Below are 14,881 nucleotides of genomic sequence, written 5' to 3'. Positions count from 1 at the left end.
CTTACTTACTTGGCTATACTTGAGGGGTTGGGGTTTTGTTAGGGAGAGGTAATGAGGCTGATCCATTCCTCTTGGATCTTCAGCTGCCCTCATTCTGAGGGTTCTGCACTAGAAGCTTCAGTTACAGTGAAGGTGTTGATGAGATTTCTGCTTTTCCCACCTCTTTCCCAGGTGTTCAGTCTGCTGCAGTAAATGTTATTTGTGAGCTGGCTCGACGCAATCCCAAGAACTACCTTTCCCTTGCTCCCCTCTTCTTCAAGTTGATGACGTCCTCTACCAATAATTGGGTTCTCATTAAAATCATAAAACTGGCAAGTATTCTTGAGTGGTGTTTGCAGGATTGGGGCTCTCACTGAAACACCTCAGGTGCAAAAACAGATTTCTTGCTTGGAGGTGTAGTTGCCATGAAATCCAAATACAAAGAAACCAGGAATATCTTCTAATGTTTAACATAACCCAAGAGGGAAAAGCATTTCGGTATAGCTTGGTTTAAATATAATGAGCTGCACTTGAAATCATGCTTTTTATACTGCTTAAAAACAGCTATTAAATCACTTTCTTGTCTGCACTTTTTTTAATAGTTTGGTGCTCTTACTCCATTAGAACCTAGGCTGGGGAAGAAATTGATTGAGCCTCTGACCAACCTCATCCATAGGTATGTATGAGAGATGTCACTGCTTGAGCAGCTCAAGCCAAACCGTTTCTGTCTGTCCTCCTAGTTTACCTTTAAGGCTGATTCAGAGCAGACAATCCAGCAGCCTTGCATCCAAATACCTAAAGAGGGGTTTTTCAGCAGTGACAAGTAGATACAAATTCACCAGAAACAGCAGGAAGATGAACTGTGTGTCTTCAATCCTGCCTCTGCTTTCTCTCCCCAGTTCCCACAGTAGTCATTCATTTTGTTGTTTGTGAGGACTTAACCCTGTTCAGTTTGGTCTCCCTTCAGTCATTTGGGATCTCGGTATCATGTCAACACAAGGCAGACTACCCCTGACCATCATGAAGTGCACAGGGAACAAAACTGATGGTTTTTGTTTGAATGTGCTGGAGTCAGTTATACAGTGTGCTGAGTGACCTTCACAGTATCGCTGCTGACGTCTGCCTCCAGAGCTGTTTGCTCATTGCTTCTTGTAAAGGTCTGCTCCTTTACTTGTGAGGTTCACTGTGTTTCCCTCTTGTGTAGACGAGGATTTCTGAGTAGCTCTGAAATCCTCAGAATTGTACTGTGTGTGTGTTCAGCTGGCAAAGGTTGTCTTGAATTTAAGTTTTGGGGCAAATCATATGCTGAAAATGGGTTGCTCGCTTATAGCAGGAGCAAGTGTATATGTGCACACCAAAGGAGGCTGCTGCTTATGTGTGACTTGTTCCCTTTGGAGAGGGAGACTGGAGGTTCTCCATCTGCTGCCTTCTCAGGAATTTTTGACCTTGGACAGAGGATTTAATTTGATCCTTGGACAAGATTGCTTCAGTGCTCAGTAACTGGTGCTGAGCTTTGGAGTGACCACTTCCTTCCCTGTTCCTTGTGTTACAGTGCTGGTACTGTAAAAGTTTGGTTTTTAAACATTCAGTTTAAAATGAATGTTCGTTCCTTCTCCCAACAGTTATCATTTCATCTAGCTTGAAGGTACATGGACCAGAATACTGCAAACTTCTTGTGTGACTAAAGGTGTTAACTAGCTCCAAGCTACTGCTGACAACTCTTCAAAATGTGCCTATTTTATTCCTTATTTAAAATACCTGATTTCTGTTTCAGCACTTCAGCCATGTCTCTCTTATATGAATGTGTGAACACAGTAATAGCAGGTGAGAACTGAAATTTGTAACTTGGAAGCAAACCATGATGAACTTTGTCATCCATTAACACCATCTGTAACCCTTATTTAACTTAATGTATTTGATAAATGAAATAAGTCACCTGGCAAATGTTGATGTGTGTTACTGCATAACTGTTACTGAAATCCTTTGTTATCAGTCAAGGCTAAGTTAATACAGCTACATTGTATTTACTAAAGGCTGAAAGGATGAACAATGGGTGATTATTTGTATGCAAGCTCCTAAATGTTGCTAAAACTAGGAATTAAACCAGCAGCATAATTAAAAGACTGATGCTTCATGGAAATTTGGACCACCTTTTCTAACGTGGTGAAGGAGCAGACTTATTTTTTTAATGCTCCAATTTCACAGCTTAAAAACCTGATGTAATTCCTTAAAGGAGGTAATTGGAATATTGATTAACAGTTTCGGTTTCTGGGGAAGGGATGCGAATTCCATAACAGGGAGTGAGAGAGAAACAAAGCTAGAAAGGGATAAGACAGCATTGCTGCTCAGACTTGGCGCTTTTCATGTCTTACTGTGGAACTGGAGGGTTATTGACATCCACAGTTGGGCCATTAGCCTGCCTCTTGTGTGTAGTTTGGATAATGATGCAGGAACTTGCTGTACTGGGTCAGTTCAAAGAGGAAAGGGTGATCTGTCACTCAACTCTGCAATCATTTCGTTCCTTGAGGGAAATATGAGATGACATGATGGGGGGGAAAAAATTCCATTCTGTTGTGGATCAGTGTGTGCTTCCCTGAGACACAGCAGGGTGATTCTGTGGATTAAAGGGAAATTCACACCCCCAGTACACCTCGGGTGCTGTAATGTAAAGCTCAGATTCAGAAGGTGAGATGGGAAGCTCTGTGCCTGCATTACAGCAGCACCTTGCCCCCTACCAGCTCTCTTCATGACCCAAAACCAGAGCATCCAGCCCACCTTCTTTGAAATGGAGCCCTCATTATGGAGAGCAAAATGCCACTGTACTTATTAGTCACCAGGGCCAGCCTGTGTGACTTGCTCAGCATTGGTGCTGGCTTGGCTGTGCTGTTTGACAGCAGCAGTTATCAGTGCAACAGCACCTCTGCTGCAGGGCTGCACGCAGCCAGAGCTTTACAGGCATCCAATGGAATCAACAAGGGGACCTGATTTGTGCCTCCAGTCTCTTGCTGGCTTGATTAAATCTAATTACATTAAACTCCAAGATCCATTGCTGCATCTCATTACATTATGGAAGTGCCTGTGTAAAAATTCAGCTATACAGTAGCTGATGACACATTTACAGTCTTGACGGCTATGTGATAGCAGTAAAACAAACCTGAAGAAGAGCAAAGCATAGTGAAAAGCAGCTTTGACCTGGCTGTTGCAGCAGTTCATTCCTTCACACTTTTATTCTCTGCACTGCTGTTATTACTCTTAAAGAATATGAAGCTATAAGTTTGTCTCCCAACTTTCTCCCCTCTAAAAATCCAAGCAAACAGAGAAACAACAAAAGCAACTGGCATCTTTCCTTGGGAGCTGAGCTGGCTGTTGACTGTTAGTGCTGCATTCATTCACAACACAGGAATACTAACTGAAATGTGTGCTTATGTGTTTCAGTTTTGATCTCTCTCTCCTCTGGGATGCCTAATCACAGTGCTAGCATCCAGGTACAGCACTGGGGTTTGGTGGGGGCTGTTTGTTCTGCTCTACTGTGTAACCCAAGTGCCATGAGGAAAGTGGATTATGTTCCTCTGCCAGAATTTAAAGCAGTAGCTCCCTGAAGCACTCTTGCTCAGATGGAGTCCTACAGACTGAAGCATTTCCTATACAAATTATCTAATTTCCTTTGCTCTAAAATGAAGATTCTTCTCATTTAGAGTTTTCCTGACTCCTCCTCAGCTGCTGCTGTCAATACAATCATGCTGGGGTTCCTTTTGTTTTGAAATCTGTTAATGCAACAAGACCCTCTTCCCTAAAGGCCTTAGTCTTGGTCAGAATGCTTCCTGCTGTATTGAGTGCATTAATGTCTTTTAATTAAAGCTTTTAAAGCTTGGAGTAAGCATGATGTGGTCTTTTTTTTTCCAGCTTTGCGTTCAGAAGTTAAGGATATTGATAGAAGATTCTGACCAGAACTGTAAGTATGTTGCATGTCTTCTGGAAGCTTTTAGCAACCAGCCACTGGGGAGAAACTGCAGCAGTCTTAGAGGCACGAGCTGTTCCTCTAAACAGCTTGTTCAGTGTCCTCCTGGCCGGTATGTCGTGAACGATTGCTGGGATTTTGAATGTGGAGATAAATTTTGATAGTGAGCACTTCTTTATAATGAGCTTTTTTTAAAACCCAGTCATATTATTGCTGCTCTTTGTGGTCTTGTGAATCTAAATCAGTTCTCTTTTTCCCTGCTTGGGGTTCTCCCTTTGAATGAACTTGCTGCTTGGAAAGTAGCGAGGGGTGTTTGGCAGTGTAAGCATAATAGTAAAATGCAAAAGTGAGCACTTACTTATTTTAGTGACTGCAAAGAGCACTGTGAAACCCTTTTTTGTACTAACCTTTTACATCTGAGTTTTCCCCATTGAGAGTAGGGCTCCTACTTAATACACCACAGTCTTCAGTGCGTGTTCATTCTAGGATGCCTATTCTCAAGCCCTATAGTTTCTGTATATTACATATTTTCAAATAATTGATAAAACTTGAGATGCAAGATGACTGTGATTAAGATTATATGTGTAATTATGTGCCTCTGTATGGGATTATGAAATGAAAGACTATATTCTGTGATGCACTGTTTCTCCAAAATGCTTTTTCTCACCGTAGGCTTTTATTCAAGTGTATTTCAGTAGAAGCACATAGTATCAAGATCTCATGCTCAACACAAAGCAGTGTTTCTATATTTGGAAAGAAGTTTTATTTTGTCTTTCACAGTGAAATACCTGGGACTGTTAGCTATGTCCAAAATCCTGAAAACGCATCCTAAGTCAGTTCAGTCTCACAAGGATCTCATTCTCCAGTGTTTGGATGACAAAGATGAGTCTATCCGACTCAGAGCTTTAGATCTCCTGTATGGTATGGTATGTTGCTGCTTGTATTTCCTTTACTCTCCAGCCCTGTGACCCTTTATGAGGCTGATGCTGAAAAAAAACCCATGCAACTTTCTCTTCCCTTCTCCTCAGTAGTCTTGTGATAACAGCTCCCTGATTCTGGCCCCTATGATAAGTAAAACATCTGGCACAGCATGGTCTTGCATACTTGTACTGGCTCTTCTTTAATAACAACATTGAAAAGAGATTTTCAGGTTCCCTTTTTGGATTGTGACCGAAGCTGGGTCCTAGAGGGGTGGTTCTGATTCCTTGTTAACACATGACACAGGCCCATCAAAGAGCTAGGAGGTGTTTTAATGGGATTAAAAGGACTTGACAGTATGGGAAACAGCTGTTGTGGTTCAACCATTCAATAACTCTTTAACAGGTATCAAAGAAGAACTTGATGGAGATAGTGAAGAAACTGATGATCCATGTGGATAAAGCAGAAGGGACGACATACCGGGATGAGCTGCTGACCAAAATCATAGATATTTGTAGTCAATCCAATTATCAATATATCACAAACTTCGAATGGTCAGTGGTTTTATGTGTCATTTTTTGAGATCATTTTGAGCAATGATAACGCTTGCTTGTCTGCTGATAAAATTGCATCCCTTTTACTTTTTGTAGGTACATCAGCATCTTGGTGGAGCTGACCCGACTGGAAGGCACACGGCATGGGCACCTTATAGCAGCTCAGATGTTGGATGTAGCCATCAGAGTTAAAGCTATTCGTAAATTTGCAGTTTCTCAAATGGCCATGCTTCTGGACAATGCTCATCTCCTAGCCAGCAACACCCAGAGAAATGGGATCTGTGAGGTGCTTTATGCTGCTGCTTGGATATGTGGGGAGTTCTCTGAGTAAGTGTGTACACAAAACCTGACACACTTTGAGTGGCTTCTTTCAGACAGAGATTCTGGTCACTGAAACGTGTTTCTGAGAAGGATAGTTCAAGAATATGCACCCTAAAGCCAACAAAATGATTTCTTCTTTCCTGCTCCTTTAGCCCACAGACCATTCAGCTGTTTCTAGACAAGATGGATGCTTCACTCTGAATATCTGGTCTTTTTTCTTGTCTCTGTCTCTCTTGCCCACTTATTCAGGAAGTCACAGTTGTAGGTATAAGCTGCAAGAGCTTAAGACTTTGAAGGATCTCCTTAACAATTAAGGTCTAATCCCACTTATATCATAAGGAAGATGTCCAGTCATCGTGTTTGACTGAATCAGTTTTCACTCCCCTCCCTGTTTTGCCCTTACTGAAAGGTTTTTGCAGAACCTAATCTTCCTGAGATTTAGAAGTTGTTTTTTTGCTCTGAACTTCTTTGTGCCCACAGTAGCACAGTTTTCCTTGTTCTTATATCAGCGTTGTCTTTTAGTTTAAGTAGATGGGGTTTGTCTCTTGGATGTGTGAACATACTCTCTGTTTTCAGTTTGATCACGTTTTCAAAACTCAGATCTCCGTGAAGACTGAAAGGTTGAAATTTCTCAGTTGCTGTCTTTCATCTGTTCATTCTGTCCTTACAGGCACCTCGAGGAAGCAAACCAAACTCTAGAAGCAATGTTGAGGCCTAAAGTGACAACTCTCCCAGGCCATATCCAGGCAGTTTATGTGCAGAACATGGTGAAGCTTTATGCATCCATCCTGCAGCAGAAAGAGCAAGCTGGGGAGAAGGAAGCAGCTCAGGAAATCACGCAGCTGATGATTGACAGGTTGCCTCAGTTTGTACAGAGCGCAGACCTAGAAGTTCAGGAGAGGGTAAGAGACCAGAAGGACTTTGGAATTGATCATACCATGTCTCTCATTCCTCTGAAGCAGATGTGTAATGTTCTGTGGCCATGCATGTTCTATATAAGCTGTTATTGATGGCGTGGCACTTGAATTCTATGCTTGTGTAACTGTGTGAAGCGAAGCTCTAGAGCTGCAGTAGGAATGGTGGTGACACTTCAGGTCAGAGCTCAGGTTCTATTCCAGTTAGATACCACCTCTGAAAACTGCAAGCCTTTCACTCAAAGCAATTTAAATTTAAAATGATTCAAGCACCTAAGGACACAGGAAGGGCACAGCCAGATGAGGGGGTTACCAGGGATTAGTTTGCATTTGCCCTAAACCTGCATTTTATGCTACTTCTCTTAATTCCCTTAATGGAGTAGAACATTTTCTCTTCTGCTGACTTGCATTGCAGTTTGATTTCTTTTTCCTTTGTTCAGTTTGTTGATATTAATTCGCACATTACTTCTGCTTTTGTTTTTAGGCTTCTTGCATCTTGCAACTAATAAAATACATTCAGAAGCTACAAGTGAAAGAAGTACCAGTAGCTGAGGAAGTAATAGCGCTGTTTGCTGGTGAGCTGAACCCTGTGGCTCCTAAAGCACAGAAGAAAGTGCCAGTTCCAGAGGGGTAGGGTTCCTTCTCTCTCCCAAAGCCTTATTTAATCCTTGAAACTCTTAAATAATAAAGCTAAATATATAATGAGAAGCACTGAAATACTCAGGGGTCCTGAGTCAAATGGTTTGTGTATTGCAATTCTTCACCAGGTTGGACCTTGATGCCTGGATCAATGAACCTCCATCAGACAGTGAGTCTGAAGAGGAAAAGCCCAAAACAATTTTTCATGATGAGGAACAAAGACATTCCAGACATAGGCAGCCAGAAATAGATGAAGAGGAGCTGGCCAGAGTGAGTGAATGTTAAAGTGCTTTTCCCTACATAATTCAGTAGTGATGTTGTAAGCAGCTGGAGCTGTTGTGGATTCTCTGTGCACACAGAATCACTCTGCTTTCTACAGCTCAGGGAATCTGATGATCTGATGTGAACAAAATACATGTATTTGAATACAGGTGCTTTTTGAGGCACTGTGCAATATATCCATTACAGAGTTCTCTTGACAGTCCAGCTTGCCTAGCTTGTCCAGATAGAAACAAGATACTAAGAAAGCTTGGCTCTTGTGAGGAGTTCTGAGCTCTTGTAAAAAATGTGACCTGTGAACTGTGGTGTCTAGTGCAGTTCATTTGAAGCACAGGGCCTTGAGGATGGACGCTTGTGCTGGGCTTTGCTGCTATTTGATATTTTACACACCTCCATTGGTGTACTTCTGTTGTTCTGTGTGCTCTGTACCAGCAGAAGCAGCAGCAGCATCAGCATCATCTTTGCATGTGGACTTCAGCAGCTTCTGTGTATTCCTGTAATGTGACTGTTCAGTGGTCATACCACCTTTCCTGCTTCTGGCCTTTTTCCTTTCATAAAGAAAACCCTTTATTGATAAAGAGCTTCACTTCTTTTCTTTGCAAAAATGAAAATGGAAACGTCTGAATTGCCATCAGAATCTGGTCTTTGGGAGTTACTGTCTCTATCCTGCAACTACTATCTCTAGTCTACAATTAAAAAGCAAAGAAAGGGTGTTCTAAGGACTGTTGGTTACAGTAGTGAAAGTACCTGTAGTATGTCTTGTAACTCAAAACTGGTTTATCATACACAAACCACTATGCTGGAGTCTTTTTGCAGGTAGATATGTATTGTTCCAAAAACTCATGGAGATTGCATTTTGCACTTTGATGCCTTTTATCTCTCCTTGCTTACAAACAGGCATTCTAACTACAAATCCTCTTTTGTTTTAGCGTCGAGAAGCCCGGAAACAAGAACAGGCAAACAACCCATTTTACATCAAAAGCTCTCCTTCCCCACAGAAGGTGAGTGAGTGAGTCTGTCTTGCTGGCCTGGTAGAATTGTGTGAAGGCTCAGTGAATGTTGGAGCTACAGCTTCCCTCTGGGCCATTCTGATTATTCCCACTACAGTTCTGATCACTTTTAATAGTGTGCTGACTGCAGTGGCCACCGACTTTCTATAAATAAGTTTGTGTTAAGAAAACTCATAAATGACCTCATGTCACAAGACTATTCTGGGAATCTCTGGGAGACCTTCAGTTTAGGAATAAGGAAGTTTTAATTGTCCCAGCTCCCATTACACAGCAGTTTGGAACAGTCTGAATTAACTTGCCATGGAAAGCACAGAGTTTAGATGTCAGCAAGGGCTCTCTAAAAGCTGTAGAGAATCACTTCTCTGTGCCTTTGTGTCACAAACTCCTCTGCAGGTGATTTGTCCCAACACTGGGTTCAGATTGCTGGGCACTTCATTAAGAGCAGTGCACAAACATGCAGTGTGTTTTATAGATCAAAAGGTCCTTGTGGTCTCTTAACGTCTTTTTCAAGGAAGGAACCTGCTTTATTCCCTGTGTATGCTATGGACTGTCCCATTTTCCTCAACTCAAATGTCAAAATTTGCCTTTTGAAAGTTACTAGAAATAAAACACAAACCAAAAACTCTTCAGAGTTACAGCTTCAGGACAGCAGCAGGTTAAAAAGCTGGAGCTAAAAGCGAGGTCTTCTGTGATAGCTATCAACTGGCTCCTGCTGTCACATAGGATTTAGTACAGAGCTGTTCCATTCCTATCCTTTAAAATGTTCACTTAAAGGATTAAACTGCTTGCTGTTTCAAAATGCATCTGTCTATATAGGTTTGTATCTGCCAGTGCTCAGAATGTAACAGGTTTTCCTTTTCCCAGCGATACCAAGACACTCCAGGTGTGGAACATATTCCTGTGGTCCAGATTGACCTTTCTGTCCCCTTAAAAGTTCCAGGTAAGTGCAGCTAATCTTTAAAATTAATTACTGAAATTCAGTTAAGCAGAAGTGATAACTCCTTCTTAGGAATTCTTCCTGAAGTGTTTAAGGGCAAGGAGCAAGCATACCTTCATTAAACTCTTAAATGCATTCTCTGAACTCACATGTTGAAAACAGTACTTTACAGTCCAAGTGCAGTTCCTCTCGAGACAGAAAATTAGCAGAAATTCTGTGATTAAATATATTATGCAGCCAAGTCTGCAATATCTGAAATAACCACTGTTGTGTGTAGGTAAGAGTCACCTTTGGAATGTCTTAAAGGGCTGATGAAGGTGGTCAGGAGACATTAAGTGGAGTCTAATGGTAGAAATACTGTTTTAATATGTTTCAAGTGTCGAAAGATAGTTGTGTATCTAATGAGGAGTTTGGTATAGCACTGAAAAGCTGTTGATATACGTTGCAAGTGATGAGTTCTAAGTGCAGCTGTTTTAGGTTTACATAATAAAGTGTGGAAACTTGTCAGTATTAGTACAGAAATGGTTCCAATTCTATTTAAAATATCGTTGTTTAGATGCAATGTAATCCAGTTAATGTGGATGAGAGTCAGGGAGCAGGATAGAGCTTTATCCTGTTTCTGGAGAGATGGAAGTACAGCCGGTGGTAGAGGGGCTGTGAGATGAGAGGGGAAGCATGATGCGGGAGCATGATCCTTCTAATTCTGAGCAGCTAGAAGTGAGGTTCACTCCTGACATATTGTTTCAGTGATCAGTGTCCATGTGGACTGTAGCCTGAAAGCAGTTTGGCTTCCTCTGCAGGAATGCCTATGTCTGACCAGTACGTGAAACTGGAAGAAGAGCGAAGACATAAACAGAAACTGGAGAAAGACAAGAAAAAGAAAAAGCAGAAAAAGGAGAAGAGGGGTAAACACCATCGCCATAACTCCCTGCACACAGAGAGTGAGGAGGACATTGCTCCAGCTCACCACGTTGATATCATCACAGAGGAGATGCCAGAGGTCAGTTGTTGTGGTTGGTGGGCAGAGCTGTGGGGTTTGTCTGTGTGCTCCTCTTGAGAGAATTTTCCCCCAGAACTGCCAGCCAGTCTGTATTGTTGCAGTTCAAGAGCTCTGATTTCTTGTAAGCTGTTCAGGAAGTGACTGATCCTCAGCTGTCCTTTGCAGCAGGAGAAGTGATTGTCTCTGTGCACGAAAAGACAAAAATTGCCACTGAAGCTATTTAAAAACCAACCAAAAAACCCTAAACCCAACAAACCAAACAATATGCGTTTCTGCTGTAAAAGGAACTCTGTCCAAATAGTGACTTCATTTGTTATGCTCTGCTGCTTCACTTTGACATTAACTTGCTGTCTAGTCAGCAGGTTTGCAGCTGATTGTAATTAATTGTGCATGCTAATGATGTCATCTGTATTTGTTCCTAAAATTTCCTTTAATCAAAACCCAACAGCAGCAATTCAAATCCTGCAGTTCATGAAGAATAGTTTTTTCTGTTCTAAATTAATCTTATAACCAGATGCTGCATTACAGTGCATTTGTTCCTGTAACTTACTGTGACTGACTGCAGGCTGGCCTGTTCCAGGGTTAATCTTAAACTGGTTTGGGTGATGCCCCATCCCTGGCAGTGTTCAAGGCCAGGTTAGATGGGGCTTGGAGCAGCCTGCTCTAGTGGAAAGTGTCCTTGCCCCTGGATAAGCTGGATAAACTTTAAGGTCTTTTCCAACCCAAACCATTCCATGATTCTATAATGTAAAGCTTTAGGTCTGAAGTTGCCTGTGGTTTGCTGCTTCAGTGGATAGTCTCTTTATCTCTCCTGCAGAATGCTTTGCCCAGTGATGAAGATGACAAAGATCCCAATGATCCATATAAGGCACTTGATATAGATCTGGATAAGTAAGTGACAGTTTTGTATGTGAATTTACTTAATTACTAACCAAAATGCATGAGGGCGGGTTTGGGTCTGAACAGGCAAGGGCACTATGTATCTACAGTCCTCTAGGTGAGACTAGTGTTGCTGTGTCTTGGATGTAACCTCAGATGATCACCCAGGTGTGGGTTCCCACTGTAGCATAGCTGCTGAAAGCTAATCTGCTGCAGTAGCAGGGGGCTTGGGAAGGGCAGGAGAATCATTTTGTGTCCCTGAATGGACTTGGAAAGCCCAGGCAGTGTGGCTGGGATCAACTGTGAGAGAGTTAGTGTGAGCTCTGGGGGCAGTGTTATCTCTGCTCTAACCCACACTGGCACTGTGTGACCTGCTTTCATCTGTGTTCATCTCAGATCCACTGTGACCATGGCAAGCCTGTGTGCTCTGCGCTGTGATCATTTGGCCAGTAACAGCCGGTTCATAGCATCCCCATTGCCCTGTGGACAATGGGTGGTTCCACTGCTGAAAAATGCTGTTCTAATATGATTGACTGAATGAACTGCCCATCGTGACTTCGACCAGAGTCTGGTCCCCATTCAGCTACTGGGGTTGTTCACATATGAGCACCCCAGGCTGCAGTGCAGCAGACTCTGGGTCCCTGCATGCCATGTGGTGATTAGCAGTGGGCTGTTAAGTATTGCATGTAGAGGGGTTTTAGTTGCTGTTGTACAAAATCACCACAATAAAAACTGTTGCTGATGTATGGTCCATGGATGCCTCCTGAGAAGTTCTGAGGCCTGTGCAGGCACACGTGTGCACATGTAGTACCTCTCTCTCTGCTAACTTAAAGTCTGTACCATTCTCTGCAGTTCTCAAACCAAACTCTACACCTCAACAGTGTAAACACTGAGCACAGCAGTTTCTGAACACTGGGCTCCAGGAGGCATCTTTGGACCTCTGTATTGTTTCCATCCATTCTCCTTCCATTTTGTAGGAGTCAGTGTGCTCTCCTGCCATGTTTTCTCATGTCTCTGTCCTCTCTCTTTCTTTCTGTGCTTGCACTGCTATGTCTGTGTCACGCTCACATGCAGTCTGGTTTCAGGGAAGCCTTCCAGGTAAGAGCACATACATCACTATCAGCGGTTGACCTTTGTCAGGTTGGCTGATTTCAGTGGACAGCAGAAATACTTGAAGGGAGGTGAAACTATTGAAATCACCCTCAAATTTGTGCGAGATCGTTGACTTTCAGCAGCAATCCCCATTCCTGTACAGGTGTATGGGAGGTAGCTTAAAGATGAGATCTGTTTAGAGTTCACACAAGACCCATCTTGTCCTTAACAACATCTGTTTCAAAGTAAAAATGCATTTGGTCTGGTGGTTCTTGAAATACAAGCAAAAGATTAAGGCCGATGAGGCCATTACAAAAATTCCTGAACTGGTTTTGCTGCTCAAACATGAAAATTAATGTGATGTAAAAGCGGTAGAAATAGGAGAGGAGGCAATGAATGAACTTCTCATTGGTTTCTGGACAGTGTTTGACAAGAATGGAGAAATTCCTGTGGTGTTCTGCCCCCCAAGTGACAGGTTTGGGACAGTGTAAATCTGAACTAGTGCTCATGGAAGCAGGTGTCTGAAATTAAACACAGCTTTTAAAATGTAATGGTAGAGATTCATAGCATTAGCTTCCAAAATCGAACAATTTCTTACTTTAAACAGTAGCAACAAACAACGTGCCCTGTTTGAGCCATACTGTCATTCCACTGCTTGAATTTCCTCACTGTTGCAAATGCTTCCTACTGGTGTTTCACTTCTTCACTCTTTTGAGAGTGGTCCCACAGAAATGCAGCATAACACTATGTGTATATAGGTGTTACTCAGCCTGCAAATCTGTAGTGGGAACTTTTAGGAGTGATCAGGTGTCAGCAAGAGCTTGTTTCTGTCACCTTCACCTTCACATTCATAGAAACCTATGAATTTCTAATCCATAAGGGCAGTGCCTGCAGTTATATACATAAACTTTAGGTGCAGATGTGCCCATTTAAGATTCTGGGGGCTAACTCTTTAAAACCAAAGCATGCCTTGTCTTGGACACCAGGCAGGTAATCTGAGCTAAGGGAGACTGCTTGCAGAAGGATAATGGGCTCTTTATTTTTAAGACCCTTAGCAGACAGTGAGAAGCTCCCAGTGCAGAGACACAGGAACGTTGAGACCCTGAAGTCACCAGACTCAGAAGCTCTCCTAGTAGAGAAGAAGAGCAAGAAACCCAAAAAGAAGGAAAAGAAACACAAAGAAAAGGAGAGAGAGAAAGGAAAGAAGAAAGAGAAAAAGGTAGTACAGGAGGAAGAGGAAAAAAAGGTAATTTGCCAAGGCTTGCATTGTCCCAAAAGTGCTGTTATGGGCCATATTTATTGCTGTGTTCTCTTTGTTGCTTAGGAACAGTCACATTTGGCAATACAAACAGCTGAATGTTTTCAACCTTTCCTTAATTTTTTACAACTGTAAAAGCAGGTATTTAAAGATTTCTGTTGATAAAAATATAATTTATTTAGCCTTCTAAGTCAGCAGAATTCTGCTTGCTGCTGCCTACACAGCAGATCTGCCAGATTTAATCTGGAAGCGGAGTTTTCTGATATTTGATCTGCCCTTAAAATGGGGAACTCTTCAGCAAAATATCAGGAACTCCCTTTTGTTCTACATCCTATCCCACCTATACTTCAGAATATTTCAGTTATAAAACTTGATGATTGTCAGTTACTATGAAGACGTGAAGTGTCCTTCTTGTTAACTGCTGTGCAGAGATGCCCTTCTCTAAGGGGCAGCCAATGTGCTTTGAATACCTGTAGGTACTGTGATTTGTAGGTGATTTGCAGTTACTGTCAGCTATGTTCAGGTTTGGGAGTGTCCTCAAGAAGCTGACGTTAAGCTTCTTGAACTATTTGCTCCTGGATGTATTGCAGATCTGTATGTGAGCATTCTGGAGTGGTGCCTTAGCAAGAAAACTTCAGGTGTTAATTTAATTGATGACTTTATTTTTGTTAGGAACAGTACCAAACCAACCATAATGGTTTTGTTTTCTCTTGGAATTCAGGGGGAAGACTTGGATTTCTGGCTCTCCACTGCTCCACCGCTTGCTTCCACTACCCAGCCACAGGTAGACATGTTGCCACATCACAGGAGGCCTTTCCTTATGCCTGCATCTTAGCTGAGATATGAGTGCTCTGTCATGCTCTGGGAAACAAGGGAAGGCTGGGCTTCATCGCCTCAGCTTAGTGCTGCAAAGCAATGACATTTTATCTCCCCAGTTTAATGGGAGGTTTCAGGCTCATTCTGCTGTGCAGATCAGTGGATAAAAATACAGATGCAGCTACAGGCTTGGTGGATTTTAATATTATTGGTGAGGTTTAATGTTAGGTTACACTATGGTTTTCCTAGTGTGAGCTAGACAGTATTAATAGAGAAGGGAGACACAGTCTGAAAGCAAAAGCTTAATGAATTTTGATGGGAGGTTTT

The 14,881-nt window shown here is 42.2% G+C and overlaps 1 protein-coding gene across 4 annotated transcripts in view; it reads left to right on the top strand.

The window, feature by feature from the left end:
- Positions 1 to 14,881, top strand: part of AP3D1 (adaptor related protein complex 3 subunit delta 1) — a 42,221-nt gene that overhangs the window by 19,572 nt on the left and 7,768 nt on the right. For 3 of the 4 annotated variants that reach the window (XM_062629441.1, XM_062629442.1, XM_062629440.1), the window contains exons 7-23: positions 172 to 311; positions 582 to 655; positions 1,754 to 1,803; positions 3,415 to 3,464; positions 3,883 to 3,931; positions 4,718 to 4,863; positions 5,261 to 5,409; positions 5,506 to 5,736; positions 6,401 to 6,632; positions 7,129 to 7,274; positions 7,412 to 7,553; positions 8,492 to 8,563; positions 9,437 to 9,512; positions 10,310 to 10,509; positions 11,327 to 11,400; positions 13,528 to 13,726; positions 14,460 to 14,522. In XM_062629441.1, the coding sequence (XP_062485425.1) occupies positions 172 to 311; positions 582 to 655; positions 1,754 to 1,803; positions 3,415 to 3,464; positions 3,883 to 3,931; positions 4,718 to 4,863; positions 5,261 to 5,409; positions 5,506 to 5,736; positions 6,401 to 6,632; positions 7,129 to 7,274; positions 7,412 to 7,553; positions 8,492 to 8,563; positions 9,437 to 9,512; positions 10,310 to 10,509; positions 11,327 to 11,400; positions 13,528 to 13,726; positions 14,460 to 14,522 (2,093 nt within the window). The remainder of the gene's footprint in view (positions 1 to 171; positions 312 to 581; positions 656 to 1,753; positions 1,804 to 3,414; positions 3,465 to 3,882; positions 3,932 to 4,717; positions 4,864 to 5,260; positions 5,410 to 5,505; positions 5,737 to 6,400; positions 6,633 to 7,128; positions 7,275 to 7,411; positions 7,554 to 8,491; positions 8,564 to 9,436; positions 9,513 to 10,309; positions 10,510 to 11,326; positions 11,401 to 13,527; positions 13,727 to 14,459; positions 14,523 to 14,881) is intronic. The other variant, XM_062629439.1, reaches the window with a different exon arrangement.

The sequence above is a fragment of the Pezoporus occidentalis genome, unplaced genomic scaffold, assembly GCF_034315485.1.
Source record: "Pezoporus occidentalis ecotype Australia unplaced genomic scaffold, CSIRO_AGI_Poc_V1 ctg338, whole genome shotgun sequence".
In the NCBI taxonomy this organism is placed as follows: domain Eukaryota; kingdom Metazoa; phylum Chordata; class Aves; order Psittaciformes; family Psittacidae; genus Pezoporus; species Pezoporus occidentalis.
Note: the sequence above shows the minus strand (reverse complement) of the source record. Positions and strands in the feature narration are given on the sequence as shown.